The 14,550-nt window shown below is 51.7% G+C and overlaps 1 protein-coding gene across 3 annotated transcripts in view; it reads right to left on the bottom strand.

The window, feature by feature from the left end:
• Positions 1-14,550, bottom strand: part of FAM184B (family with sequence similarity 184 member B) — a 184,637-nt gene that overhangs the window by 7,621 nt on the left and 162,466 nt on the right. For 2 of the 3 annotated variants that reach the window (XM_045474438.1, XM_045474439.1), the window contains 7 exons: positions 12,100-12,253; positions 9,165-9,328; positions 6,261-6,433; positions 5,036-5,182; positions 3,055-3,172; positions 1,373-1,477; positions 155-354 (listed from right to left, as the gene is read on the bottom strand). In XM_045474438.1, the coding sequence (XP_045330394.1) occupies positions 155-354; positions 1,373-1,477; positions 3,055-3,172; positions 5,036-5,182; positions 6,261-6,433; positions 9,165-9,328; positions 12,100-12,253 (1,061 nt within the window). Of the gene's footprint in view, positions 1-154; positions 355-1,372; positions 1,531-3,054; positions 3,173-5,035; positions 5,183-6,260; positions 6,434-9,164; positions 9,329-12,099; positions 12,254-14,550 lie in introns of those variants that run through there. The other variant, XM_045474440.1, reaches the window with a different exon arrangement.

The raw sequence follows: 14,550 nt of genomic DNA, 5'->3' as shown, positions 1-14,550 counted from the left end.
CTGGATTGTAATTTGTCCAAGGCAGGGAGGGGCTTGTCTCCCTGTCCTTTTTACCTGCCCAAAGTCTGGGTATTGAAGAGGTGCCAGAAAGGAATCTGAATTTCCCCCTATCTATGGAAAACTGGAATCAACAACTCCCCACCCTGCCCCCTACCTTGTGGCAGTTTTCACATCTAGAGCCTGGGTGGGTTTGTAAGGCTGGCCACAGCCAGGGCTTGGGTCCAAGCTGGGTGACTTCGTTATTGGAGGGGCGTTGATCCTGGAGCTCAGATCACCACTCAGAAAGTTCTTTGCGTAGGAGGCCAGGTTTGGCACGCTGACCACTCGGCTGGGCACTTCCTCCAGCTTCTTTTTCTGTTCGTATTAAAAGAAAGGCCAGTTAGTTCCACCCTAAAGAGTCATTATTGTAAGTAAAAAAGGCCCACCCAACCAAAACTATATGGGAGAAGAGGCAGTAATTGTATTTATATACCTACATGTTATTTTTAAAGCATTTCTTCCTCCAGTCTACTTTGTTTTATGAAACACAGGTTCACAATCTCTTGCCCAAAATCTCTGGGGACATGTGTTTGGTAATTCAAATTTTTTTTTTTAGACATTAGAAGGCCATATAAGACCCCCAACAGGAGCTGGGTCCATTGTCTTCAAATGCATTAATATTTCTGCAGTGAAACAACACTGTTTCACTGAGAGGCATACATAAAAATCACAAATGAGCTCACATCTGTTCAGCTTACGGTAGGTTTACTGTCCTTTGAACTATTAAACATTTTAAGCACTTTTAGGATTTTGTTACAGCAGATGAGAGATTTGGATGTGAATATTCTCATTATAACAAATTCCAAAAATATGTAATGAAAAAAAGGAAGTGGGAGATTCCTGGGGCTCCTGGGTGGCTCAGTTGGTTGAGCATCCAACTCTTGATTTCAGCTCAGGTCACGAACTCATGGTTCGTGAGGTCGAGCCCCGTGTCAGGCTCTTGCTAACAGCACAGCAGCACAGAGCCTGCTTGGGATTCTCTTTCCCTGCCTCTCCCCTACTCCTGCACTCGCTCCCACTCTCTCTCAAACATTTTTTAAAAAGGGGGAGATTCCTGTTCGTTTCTCTCATCATCCAGATATAACCATTATTAACAGTGACATGTTTATAGGAAACTCGGAGAATACAAAAACCCATAAGAAATTAAAAGTACACATAATCTGCCTCGCCAGATATAAATACTGTTAATAATTTGGACCGTTCCCCATGAGTCTTATTTTCAGTGAACATTCCTCTGATTGTATGCCAGCACGCCGGTAAGTAAGCTGTAGTTACCTTCAGGAAAATGAAACCAGCAGCACTGTAATGCCTGAAATCGGCAGAACCAATTTACCTTCATGGAGGGGGTCAAATATCCTGGGTGAGGGTTGAAAGAGAAAGAGCGGTTCCGATGGGACATGGCGCTGGGGAAGGCTGCACAGTGAAATCTTCTCTCCTCCTGGAAAAACACAACTGAGTCCAAATGAGCCTGACCACACCACTGGGTTTGACCTGAAGGAAGATGGTCGAGTGAGGGCAGAACACCGTGAGGGAAAGCCCAGGGGAAGGGGGAGGATGTGTGGGGATCCAGCTGCCGTCCACTGAAGCTTTGAGGAAGCACCTTTAGTCCTGTGGCCTGAGTCCCCAGCTTCTGTATAGGGAAGGGTGAGCTTATTTGAACCGTCTTGGGCAGTTAGAGAACCAGGTACTCTGGGCATCTGAAGGTTAAAAGCTGGTACAATCACTGTATCACCAACCTTGTTTATGCATGTCACTGTCCACTTTCCTCTCTCCTGCTGTATTATTTTTAAAGCAGATTCCAATCATTGTATAATTTCATCTTTAAAAACATCCACATCTATCTCTAAGAGATAAAGACTCTTTAAAAAAAAAATAGCACAATTCTCTTGTCACACCTAGCAAACAAGCTATTCCTTAGTATCATTTAATTTTCAGTTAGTGGTGAAGTTTTCCTGTCTCATCAGCGTCCTGACATGGAACTGCGTGGCAGGGGCAGGGATGGGAGTGAGAGAGGAGAGGGGTGTGTGTGTGTGTGAGGCTGGCAGGCTGCCGAAGATCCTGGATTTCACTCGGGGAAGGACGGGAGGCCGTGAGCGGTGCAGAATGGAGCCGAGCTCTCATCTGACACGCTTCCCCAAGACTGCCCTGGTTGATGTGAGGTCAGCGTGCGGGCAAGGCTGGAGTGAGTGGGGAGTCCAGTGGTTCACTGCGCGTGTGAGAGGGGCTTGGACTAAAGCGGTGGAGGCAGAGACGGGTGGGGAAGGTGGCTGGACTTCTCAGGTGGCCGACTAGCCCTCCCACGGTGGGCTGCACTGACAGGCGCCAGTCGAGAGCCACCGTCTGCAGAGCTGGACGGAAGCCAGGGGAAGCAGCGCCCTCCGGTTCAGCTGGGGTGCTACAAGCAACCTGCCACCAGACCAGGGAGCACGGGGCGGCCGGGTTAGAGCCCAAAGCAATGGATGGAGTATCAGGAGACAGGGATGTGAGGGAGGTGGACTGCGTGAAAGCTCAGGGGCAGGTGGAGGGAGGGACACTCCAAAGAAATGGCCTCAGGCCTTGGTGGCTGTGGGCTACAGACCCCGAGGGAGAAAACTTCTTCCTAAGGGGCCCCGGGGCGGCTTTGCGAACTGGAAAACAGGTAGTCATTTTTACAAAAGGAAGATCAACAAACAATAACTGGCTTGATTGAGTCTACTAAAATTCCAACAGAAGGCAAGCCATTCTGGATTTTCCCAAATTCCATAGATGAAAAAACTGAACCAATCAACCATGGGCAGATGCTGTAGGACTTGAGTGCTTGGGGGGTGGGAGGGGGGGCCCTATTTTTCTGTATTAATTTTTTTAGTGAGTATATATTGTTTCAGATAATATACAAAAGTAATCAAGGATCTTCTGAAGGTGGTTTTAGAGTTATCAGAATTAAAATTGCTAGGTAGGCAGAGCAATGGCAAGAACAAAGTGGATGGCCCTCCAGAAGGAACCCTGCAGACCCCCTGGTGGCCCTGACGGCCTCACCATGAGCTGCTTGATGATCTCCTCTCTCTCCTTCAGGCGGGTCTGCAGGCGGCCTATGAGCTGAACGTCCTCTGGCCTGGACGCCCCCTTCCCTGGTTTCTCTCCGGAATCCTTCAGTCTGTTTGGAACAGGCATGCAGTTAGTCTCCTTGCTGCTGTTGCCCAACAACAAGCAGGTGCATGGGGTGGGGACGCTGCTGTGGGCTTAGCCTGGCCAGCTAATGTCTCCGTTCACAAAAAGGGAAATGGAAGCCGAGAGACCCTGCCCGGGACCAGCCAGTGAGTTGGCTGCAGAGCTCAGGACCCCAACTCCAAGTCTGACGTCTGCCAGTTACCCCAAGGCTGCGGGGCCAAGGAACCAAAGGCCCGTGGGTGATGCACACACTGCCCTCAGTGAAGCTTCAAGAACCAGGGATGCCTGGGCAGAGAGGCCTCGGCAGAAAAATGTCCCCCACTGCGGCCGCCCGAAGTCTGGGCTGATGCCGACGTGGCTCTGGCGCCATCTGCTGGCCGAAATGGAGCACGGCATGAGCTGGTTCTCCCTCAGAGCTTCGGGCAGCTAGTTCCCCCAGCCCTTTCAGCACGAAGCCAGAGAGAAGTAACTCTGCGCACGGTGGGGGAGGGGGTGAGGGCTGCAGGTGACCTACTGAGTGTAGTTGATAAGAGGGCCGGGACTTCAGGGTGAGATAACTTGGGATCTAACCCCTACTCTGCCTTTAGGAAAAGGCTATGTGACCTTGCGTAGCCTTTCCCTGTGATCATCAGTTCCCTATTCTTTAAAAGGGGCACGAAACTGGGTGGTTCTGAGCATTCAGCGAGATAATGGCCGCCTGGCCTGTGGTAAGTGCCCATTAGATGGTAGCTGATAAAACCTTTCACTCTGGATTCTGGATGGTTTGCTTTGTACTGGAGACAGTGGAGAACATGTTTTTAAGAGCACAGACAGGTAACAGATTCACTTAGTGCGGCTTGACCTTGGGCAGGTGGCTTTACCTGTCATCTTCCACCTCCGTGCTGCTAACCCTGACCCCCTAGTCTCTTCTCTCAGCAGCCAGAGTGACCTTATTGAAAGGTAAATCTGACCATGTCATTCCTGCTCAAAGCCTTGCAATGGCTTCCAGTGCATCTTGAACACATCCAAACTCCTTCCTGTTTAGTGCGGGTCTCCTTCATCCCTCCCAGCTAGCCCACCAATCTCAATTCCTGCCACTCACCCTCTCACTTATTCCTGGCTGTTCAGTCATGTGAAGCAGGCCCCAGGGCCATTGTACTTGCTGTTGTGTCCACTTGGAATGTTCCTCCTCCAAACGGCTCTCTCATTCCCTCGCCTCCTTGTGCTTAAATGTCACCTCCTTAGACAAGCCTTCCTTGCCCACCCTTGCCACTCCCTAGACACTGATCCCGTTTTTCTTTTAGCACTTCCAGTACCTGATATGAAAAATATTCATCTGTTTATTTCTTGTCTGAATTCCCATCGAGAATTTTTGAGCTCTATGAGAGCATGGTCTTTGTTTAGTTCTGGCTGTAACTCCAGGCACACAGTAGGCTCTTAATAAACATCTGCTGAATAAGTAATAAAGATGTATGCATACAGGCACAAGACCCCCTCGGTTTCTTTATCTGTCCATGAAGGAGACTGTGAAGATTCAGTGAGGTGATGCATGTTAGAATGGGGCAAATGTTCATTAAAAAGTAGACTTGATCCCGCTGATTTCTTCCCAGGGTGAGGGGTCAAACCAAGCCATTAAGGCAGTGTTCATTCCTCACAGATTCCCAGTGCCCTGCATGGAGAGAATGCAGTCTCATAAAATGATGGGGGGTAACAAACTATCCCCAATTGCCCAGGACTGAGGTGCTTTTGGAACTCAGAACTTGTAGTTTTAAAACTGGGAGCGTCCCAGGCACAGTGGGATGAGTTGGCCGCCCTAATAAAATGTACCTCTACAAGTGCCTCCTAACCTGGGGCCCAAGGCCTCACTTACTCAGTTTCCAGGGCAGCCAGCCGGGCCTGGAGCCTGGCTTGTGCACTGCTGAAATCCGCCACCATGGCCTGCATCTCCTTCCGGTGTTCCTGGCGTAGCTTCTCCGTCTCCCGGGCCCGTTGGGCTTGCTGATCCTCCTCCAGCAGCCTGTGGGTGGAGGGAAGCATAGCTGGGCTGGCCCAGGCTCTAGGGACTGAGCCTCTTGGGCACTGGGGTTTCTCCCCGCTCTGCTGGGTGCCTGGGGTGGGAGGCAATGGGCAGGGGTGGTTATGAATGAGGTCAGGATGCTGGGAAGGAGACCTGGGATCTCTTGAGTTGTGGGGTCCAGGATAAACCCTGCTTGTGGGACCCCTTCTCAGCACCTCCTGTCCCAGCATCCCATGAAGGAGAAACCGGACTGTGAAGCCTTCAGGGGCAAGCAGTGGAGGACAGCTCTGGAGGGTTCTGGGAAATCCTCCCTTCACGGGGGGCAAATGGAGGCCTGGAGGCTGAGATTGTGTATCGGAATTACTGATCCTTGGGACTCTGAGGCCTGGGGAGTCACCAGTCCAGTGTTGAAAGGCAGGGAGGGATGGGGGGTAGGTCTTCCTCCATCACTTCCTAGCTGTGTGACCTAAGGCAAGCCACACCCTGCTCAGTTTCTTCACCTGTTAAATGGGTGTGATGATAGTGGCTACCTTCCAGGGTTAGTGCAAGGATGAATCATGCTAACACATGTCCAGAACAAAGTAACAGCGGTTCACCCAGCGCTTCCTCCATGCATTCCGGGGCGGGTGCTAAATCCTGCTCACATGTCACTGCATTCCAGGACAGCCCTGAGAGGTGGCGGTCTTACCTCCTTCGCGGATGAGGGCGGGGGCGTGGAGAAGCTCGCGGACTCGCCTGAGCTCACACCGCACCGCTTGAGCTATTTCACCGCACTGCCTCCCTAAGGCTGGTTTTGAAGGGACTTCTAGTACGGTAAGGTCTGATCCCAGAAATTCTTTGATTTGTAGGAAACAGCGTTCCCTCCTCTACCCCAGGGCAAACCGTGCAGTTTTGAGACGAATTCCTAGAGCACTGGTCCTTTTCATGCGTCGGGAGTAACATCAGGGAAGTGCTAGCGTGTTAGGGAGTCTTTCCTTTGCGGAGAAGCCCAGGGGGTGAGCCTTAGGTTCAGAGGCTCACCCCGGGGCGCTGGAGGGAGCGAGGGAGAAGGGAGCTCCGGCCCCGCCGGGAGACCGACCTGCGCTGCTCGCGGAGCTGTAGCGCCTCCTGCTGATGCTGTTCCACCTCGGCCCGCAGCCGCTGCACTGCGTCCTTGAGCTGCGAGTTCTCCTCCCAGGGGTCGCAGCCCTCGCTCGGACCCGGCTCCGCGGCGCCCTTCGGGGAGCCCGCCTGGCCCGGGCCGCCCGCGTCCTGGGGAGAAGCACCGAGGAGAGGCGTTTTCAGGAGGCGCCAAGGGCCCCAGATGCGCCGCCGAAGGACGGGGACCCGTGCTCCGCCCAGCCTGGAGCCCTCACCAGCCTCCTGCTCCCGATTGAGGAGCTCACATCCAGGCTCTTCAGGTTTTCCCGCTTTCCGAGTTGGCCAGATCCGCCCTCACAAAGCCTAATAACGTTGGTGAGCCAGGAACGTGACTCAAGGCAAGCCAAACACTCCACCCAGAGCGCCCTCCCCACTTCAACAGCACTGCCTCGGGGAAGAAGCGACAAGCCCGCTCTCCTCTGCTATCACCGAATCCCGATCCCGTCCGTGGAGCGATTACACCGAAGTGCGCTCATTTGTTTAATGGTGGTCTCCTCCACTAGCCTGGGAGGGCCTCCCGAAGGCACAGTCTCCCCTCGAGTTTTCCAATCTGATGGCACCTGGCTCGGGGGCTGGGCTCAGAAGGGGCCAAATAAATGCTTGCTAAATGAAATGATACTTGAACGCCAGTGGTTCAGATAGAAATTCAAAAATCTATGTCCAAATGAAATGGGGTCAGGGTTAACCCCTGGTTAGTGAATGTTACAGTTTTCAAGTTCACTCAAACATGCCTGAAGGTTTCTGCGTTTGTTCATTCCACACAGAACAGCTTTGCCCAGGGAACATCTGTGGCCCATGCCCCACACCTCTTGCTTCCTGCCCTGGGGCTTGTGTGTGTGTGACACCCATGGGCAGGTGGGCACCTGGCACTCACCTGGTTGGTTAAGGTCCTGGGGGGCCATGGTTAGAGCTTGGTTAAGGTCCTGGGGGGCCATGGAAGAGCTTGGTTAAGGAAGAGCTTGGTTAAGGTCCTGGGGGGCCATGGTTAGAGCTTGGTTAAGGTCCTGGGGGGCCATGGAAGAGCTTGGTTAAGGTCCTGGGGGGCCATGGAAGAGCTTGGTTAAGGAAGAGCTTGGTTAAGGTCCTGGGGGGCCATGCTTGACTAATGGGAGAAAGAACCTGCCGGATAAATGCATCCCCCTCTGTCCCAAGCTGGGACAGGTATGAGGATGATCTCACAGGGCTCCTCGGAAGATCCCAGCAGGTGGGACACCACTTACCTGCAGTGGTGGCCAACTTAAGGACGCATCCTTGTACTGGGTACCCTCCCTTCCGTCTTTCACTCGTGCTGCCCAGGGCTGCTTTCCTCCTGGCTCACGCCCCCACCTTTCTTCTCTGTGTGGGTTTTCATCTGAGGCCCTGCTATTCCTCCCAGAGGGGTCAGGGCTTCCCTCCAATGAGGTGAAGGTCAAGGCTGGCACCTGGTGGCCGGGTGTCATCCCACCCATCCAAGGATCCATAGCACTTGGGGAGGGAGTTTGTCATTGCAGACGTCACGACCCCACATTTCTCCTGCCCCCTCCCATAGGTACGGGTGGCTCCCACCAATCTAGAATGCTTACTGGGGCACACTCTGTCTTCCCTCTGCTAGACTTTACTGACTGGGCTGAGCTCCTTGTGAGTCATCATTTAAATTTCTCATTAAACGTGCTCGCTTCGGCAGCACATATACTAAATTTCTCATTAAACACAGATTGTCTTCAGGTGCTCAGTACTGGCACAATCCTGAGCAAACGATGACCACGTCCCCCGGATCTTCAGCAGGGCTGGGACATGAACCCACTGTTGGCCACCGCAAACCCTGGAGAAGACTCTCCCGTGTGCAGTCTTCGGGCAGAGTGCTGAGTGGGGGCAGGGATGAAATGAGGCAGACATGGCTGATTCTCGAAAGACTCCTAATCCAGTTGAGAACATCCACGAAGAACACGCATGATATGCTGGCTCCCTAACAGGGCCATGCGGTAGACACCAGTGCCAGCTGAACTATAACCAGAAGTACTCAGAGACTGGTGGGGTCCCAGGTGTGGAGGGGAGCCCCCTAGAGCTGACTTCGGCGGCACATATACTAAAATTGGAGAGGAGACCACTGGCACAGAGGGTAAGCTGGGCACTGAGGGAGGACGGCATCCCAAGCAGGGAGTGGGCACATGCAAAGGCCCAGAGGCAGGATGCAGACCCCACGTTGAGAGCAGAAGGGGATACAACTGAAGGTACAAAGTGCAGCCAGTGGGTGAAGGCTTTTCCTTGCCAGGCTTAGGCATTTGGAGCTCATTCTGATAGCAATAGGGAGTCACTGAAGCCTTTATACAGATGAATAGCTGACACCATATGGTACATGGTGGGCTGAGTGGGGAGAGAGGCCTGGGCTGTTAGGAGGTCACTGTACTGCCAGCCATGTGGGAATATGGATGTACCCGGAAGGGGTTGATGGGCCAAGTCTGACTACGAGGCTCAAAGAGAGTCAGTGTTGAACCTCAGTGACAAAAAGGCAGCTCCCACTCATGGGAGCAGACAGGGAGTCTGTCTGGAAAGGTGTTCTGAGACATTCTCTGCAGATTTGAGGGAGTGACCCTGACTGTCTCCAGGGCCTATCAGGCAGTGACACTCTGAAATGCTACTGTATCTGCATTAAAAATAACACGCAGCACAAAAAACTTGTGTTCTGCTTTTCAAAACGGGAGCCTACAAGCCCATCGAGTGTCTCCCAGCACCGTGGAGAGAGGCTCTTCCCCATTTCAGACGGGAATGAGGAGCACCCGGGGCCCCTCCTTTAGGAGTTTCTCTCTGCAGCCTGGACACTGCTCCCAGAGGGGTGCGGTGTGGGCAGAGTGGGGGTGCTGACCTCGGCAGCGACAGCGCGGTCCTCACTGTCCCCTGGACACTGGGCGGTGGCCTGCGGCTTGCCCAAGCTGCCCAGAGCCCTCAGCTCAGCCTGCAGCACCTCCAGGTCTTTCTGGTGCCCAGAGCAGGCGGCCCGCTGCTCCGACAGCTCCTGCCTCAGGGACTCTGCAGAAGGAAGGACTGTCATTTCTTAAAGAGAAGATGATTTTCAAGGCTAGTAAGTTTGATACTTTCCTGTTACGGACTTTCGAGACTCTGTATTTTAGTTATTGCAAATTAACTTTGGAAACGTCGTTCCAATAATTCCGTAAGCCATAAGATAGCCATAAGATAGTACAGGGCAAATACTCCACACACATTTGTTAAATAACCAAGTGATGTTTAGAGTGGAAATTAATGACAGTGTAAAAGCATATCCATTGCAAAACACTTCCCATAAACTTACTTCTCTGAAAGTTAGAGTATATCAAACACAGCAAAGCTTAGTTATTCTGATGATATGTTGAAAATTTTACTTGATCATCTTTCTTCCCCACTAGGATTTTAATATAGTGATTTCTACAGCTTATTTTCTTTAAAAAAAATCCACACCCAATGCAATATTTTGAAATCCCTCATCACAAAAATATGTGCAATAAAACTCTTTAGCAAAGCATAACTACAGTGGGCTCATTTAGTACCCACTCTCTCCCCTGCCCTCCTTCTCCCTCCCTTCCTCCCTCCACACCCATCCACCTGTCCGTCCAGCATGTCTGGGTCTCCACCCCAGTGTATCAGGTAATCTGATGGACACTCCCTGCGCCTCACACACTGACCAGCAGGTCAGGTGTGTCTCATACAGACAGTGCAGTAGCTAATCGGGACCAGGAATGTCTAATACCCCCTTGTTGTGGCAGGTGCTCTCACCCACCCAATACCACTCATAAAGCCAGTGATTCGCTCTCATTGTTATAGAGTCCACCGACCCCCTTCTTCCTGGGATTGTGTTGAGAATCCCGGCATGTACCCAGGGTCTCTCCTGACTCTTTTGTCCAGGAAAGGACCAGGCTATTGTGGGATCAGAGGGGCCAGGGGACAGGCAGCACGGACACCTGCTGTTGGGTGCTGGAATCACCAGGGGTGTCCAACCGGATCTGAATTTTGTCGTGTACCTGAGACATATGGTACACTCTGGGCCTTATCTTGTGTAATCTGCCTCTTTAGTAAGGCCAATATGATCTTTAATGCTAGGCATGAAATAAGGGGAGGCATTTGTCTTGCTCCTAAGAGTGAGAAAGGCGGGTGCCTGGGTGGCTCAGTTAAGCATCTGACTCTTGGTTTCTGCTCAGGCCTTGATCTCACGGTTCAAGAGTTCAAGCCCTGCATCAGGCTCGGGTGCTGACAGTGCGGAGCCTGCGTGGGATTCTCTCTCTCCCTTGCTCTCTGCCCCTCCCCCCCCCGTCTGTCCCAAAATAAATAAATAAAAATAAAATATTTTTTAAAAAAGAGAGAAGGAAGATGAGAAAATGAGGGAAAAGTTGATCTACAAAAACAGAAGTTTCTAGGGTCAGCCACATCTGTGTAGCACACTAGGTGGATGCTGTTATTCCCATTTTACAGATGAGCAACTGAGGCACAGCGTAGGTAAGTAACTTGCCCAAAGTCACACAACTAGTGAGTGTTGGAACTGGGCTTCAAGTCCAGACGATTTGACTCAGGAGATCTTTACTGCTTCTGGTAACTTCCAGAATGCTTTGTATGACTGGTTTTGGATGTGGAAAGAGGAGGTGAGTTTCATGCTGAGGATCATGGGGGGCCGGGTAGGCAAAGGAAGCAGAGTAACTACAGGAGTCTGGAGGTGTAAGTTGCCCAGATTTTCAGGAATCTTCCGAACGGAAATGAGAGGTTGAGACAATCCCATGAAACTCTCATGAAGGCTCAGCGATGTGGTTATATTTAATAATAATGATGATGGTGATAATACAGGTGCCTCTACTTTTCAAAAGTTCACTTCCAGGGACGCCTGGGTGGCTCAGTCGGTTAAGCATCCGATTTCAGCTCAGGTCATGATCTCACAGTTTGTGAGTTCATGCCCCGCATCAGGATCTGTGCTGACCGCTCAGAGCCTGGAGCCTGCTTAGGATTCTGCACCTCCCTCTCTCTCTCTCTCTCTCTCTCTGCCTCTCCCCCGTTCGTGCTCTGTCTCTGTCTCTGTCTCTCAAAAATAAACGTTAAAAATTTTTTTTAAACTTAAAAAAAAGTTCACCTACATTAGAACCTATTTTCACTAACCCAGAGAAATCTGAAGAGGATTTTAATTTTTATATAACAAAGTGAAAAGCGACAACAGCGTTCACTGCTGATTTTGCAGGGAGAGGTCCAGAGGCAGCGCGCGCCCCCCAGCGCCTTCCGCGGGAACCACACCCAGCATCTCGGGCCCAAGCACCGGGGCTCCGAGCGGTGTCTGTGAGCATCTGGGCTGTTTCTCTATTGTGTCCATCCGTTAGCCAGATGTGTCCTACGGTATGAGGAAAGCCTCAGAGAGGTGATTTGGGGGGCCTGGGAACGCTCAAAATTTCTTCCATTTAAATTAATGGTAATTGCTTCTTCGCTCTTTGCCATTTCGGCTCATGACACGTTTCATAGGAACGCTCTGCTTGGGGATAGCAGAAAACCTACACTACAGTCCGCATTCACTGGGCTCCTGTCATATGCTGGGCACTTTATATTTAATCTCTCTTCAAGTCCACACAACGCCCCTATGAGGTAGGGACAACTGTGACTCCACTTTCCAGAAAAGGAAACTGAGACTGGCAGTGACACCCGCCTCCCAACCCCGGTGTCCCACCCTGACCTGTGTGCCCACAGACCCCCGGGCCCCATCTTGCCCCAGGTGTCCACGCGCGGACTCGGCGGGGTAGCCAGGCCCTCCCAGGGGCGGCTGGCTGGCTCTTTACCTAACACGAGAGCCTGCTGAGCCTGCGTCCTCTCCCGCTCTCCCTGGAGCTCCTGCCGGGCCTTTTCCTCCAGGGCCTGGAGCTCCAGCCGGTGAGCCTGGTGCTGAATCTGCAGGCTGTGGCTGGCTTCCTTCTTCAGGCGCTCCTCTGCGGCCTGCGGGGGGGAAAGTGGGAGAAAGTGGGAACGGAGGGGAGACCTGTCCCCTCTGCCAAGTTCTGCCTCTGCACCAGGGCGCGCAGAGCACTCACCACTGTTGGGTGGAGGCCTTATCAGGCTACAGGGGACATTCCCCAACCCATCTGGGATGACAGTGACAGCTGGGCCCCAGCAGCCATTTTGTGCCATGTGAACCTGACCCCAAACCACAGCTGATTAGACCAGAGTGGACACCTGTTCTAACCTGAGCCAGTCATTGGGAATTTGGTGTTAGGAGGCCAGGGAGAGAGTGAGCAAGAAACAGACAGACAGACACTGACTGGTTGGTTCATTTTAACACACTCGGAGGAGTGAGGTGACCATCTCACTCGCACCTGCCCCAGGACCAGAGAGGTGCAGAGAGCTGTGTGTGAGGACAGCCAAAGGCTGAGTGCAGAGCAGAGCAGCAGTGACAGAAGGAGGGGCCCGTATAACTTCTTCAGTCTCTGGTCTAGTCTGGTCCTCAGAACTGGCTGGGTCTCTGCCTTTAGGTTCACTTATTCTTTTATTACTTACTTCATTTATAATTATTTCATTCATTCAGTCATTCTTTTACTCAACATTCATTTATTGAAACTCTCTTATATATCAAACACCCAAAGCGGGTTCTATGAGCAGCTGTGTAAACTTTATTTATTTATTTATTTATTTTTTATTTTTGGGACAGAGAGAGACAGAGCATGAACGGGGGAGGGGCAGAGAGAGAGGGAGACACAGAATCGGAAACAGGCTCCAGGCTCCGAGCCATCAGCCCAGAGCCTGACGCGGGGCTCGAACTCACGGACCGCAAGATCGTGACCTGGCTGAAGTCGGACGCTTAACCGACTGCGCCACCCAGGCGCCCCTGTGTAAACTTTAATAGAAATCTGTCCACAGCAAAGCTAGCTCAAGGTGGTTTCTGGGGTAGGAACCATGAATGGTCCCTGAGATGTCCACGTGGGAATCCCTGGAATATGTTACTGGAATCTCTGGAATAATCTCTGTGAATATGTTACTTTACATGGTAAAAGGAGTGTGCAGGTGTGATTTAGTTAAGGATCCTGAAATGGGAGATTATCCCAAATTATCTGGGAGGGTCCAATGTGGTCACAAAGGTCCTTACCAGAGGGAGGCAGGAGAGCCAGTGAGAGGAGAGGTGCTAAGAGGAAGCAGAGGGAGAGGGGAGGGGAAGAGGAGTTGAGAGGGTGATGGGGGAGAGGGGAAGGGAGGCGGGTATCGGAAGATGTTCCATGCTAGGCTGCTGGCTTTGATGATGCAGGAAGGGGCTGGGAGCCAAGGAAAGCAGACAGCCTCTAGAAGCCTCAAGAGGCAGGAAAACAGACCCTCCCTGAGAGCTTTCAGAAGGAGCACATTCCTGCCAACACCTTGACCTCCAGAACTGTCAGGCAATAAATCTTTGATGTGTTCAGCCACCAATGTGTTACAGCAGCGATAGGAAATGTATTAAGTTTCTGTTTTTTATTTTTTGTTTGTTTGTTTACAACAGAGAATTCCAGTTAAGACACAGCCCACCTGTTAGATGAGGAAATTGAGGCTGGGGGAGATGGACTGGTTTTTGAAAGTCACACAGGAAAGATGCGGCAAATATCGCCTCCCTCCCCCTTTTTAAGAGCCAGCTGCAGGGACTGACCTGACTGCAGACAGGTAAAGTTGGGGGCAGGATCGCAACCTTGGGCGGCAGCGGTCCTGGGCCCAATGAGAAATGGGGTTTCAGCAAAGGCAGGAGGCTCCTGCTGGGGAGCACTGAGCCCTCCCACCTCCCACCCCCCCCACCCCCACCCCCAGGCAGCTAGCTGAATGTAGCAGGGCCTCCAGATGCTTACTTGTGCCTTTGGCTTCCTAGAAACGGGACCAGTTTTACTCCTCCCATGGGAAACTCAAACGGTGCTGAGTTTATTTAATAAGAAAGAAGAGTCTCCTGCTTTTCAGACTCTGATATTTCCTCCTCCTTTCAGGTAACTATTGCAAGACTAGGTTGTTACCTGTGCTTCCGACCAACTAGCTATAAGTCAGAGGTTCCCATGACCCCCTCCCTGAATTCGATTAACTTGTTAGAGTGGCTCACAGAACTCAGGAAACCCATTTACTTACTAGATTATCGATTTCTTGCAAAGGATATTAAAGGGTATGAATCAACAGCCAGATGAAGAGACGTGCAGGAAGAGGTCTGGGACGGTCCCAAGCGCAGGAGCTTTTGTTCCCAGGGAACTGGAGTGTGTCACCTTTTTGGTACTTGGATGTGTTCACCCACCTGC

The sequence above is a fragment of the Leopardus geoffroyi genome, chromosome B1 (genome assembly GCF_018350155.1).
Source record: "Leopardus geoffroyi isolate Oge1 chromosome B1, O.geoffroyi_Oge1_pat1.0, whole genome shotgun sequence".
In the NCBI taxonomy this organism is placed as follows: Eukaryota; Metazoa; Chordata; class Mammalia; order Carnivora; family Felidae; genus Leopardus; species Leopardus geoffroyi.
The sequence above is the reverse complement of the archived record's forward strand: the minus strand, read 5'-3'. Positions and strand labels throughout refer to the sequence as shown.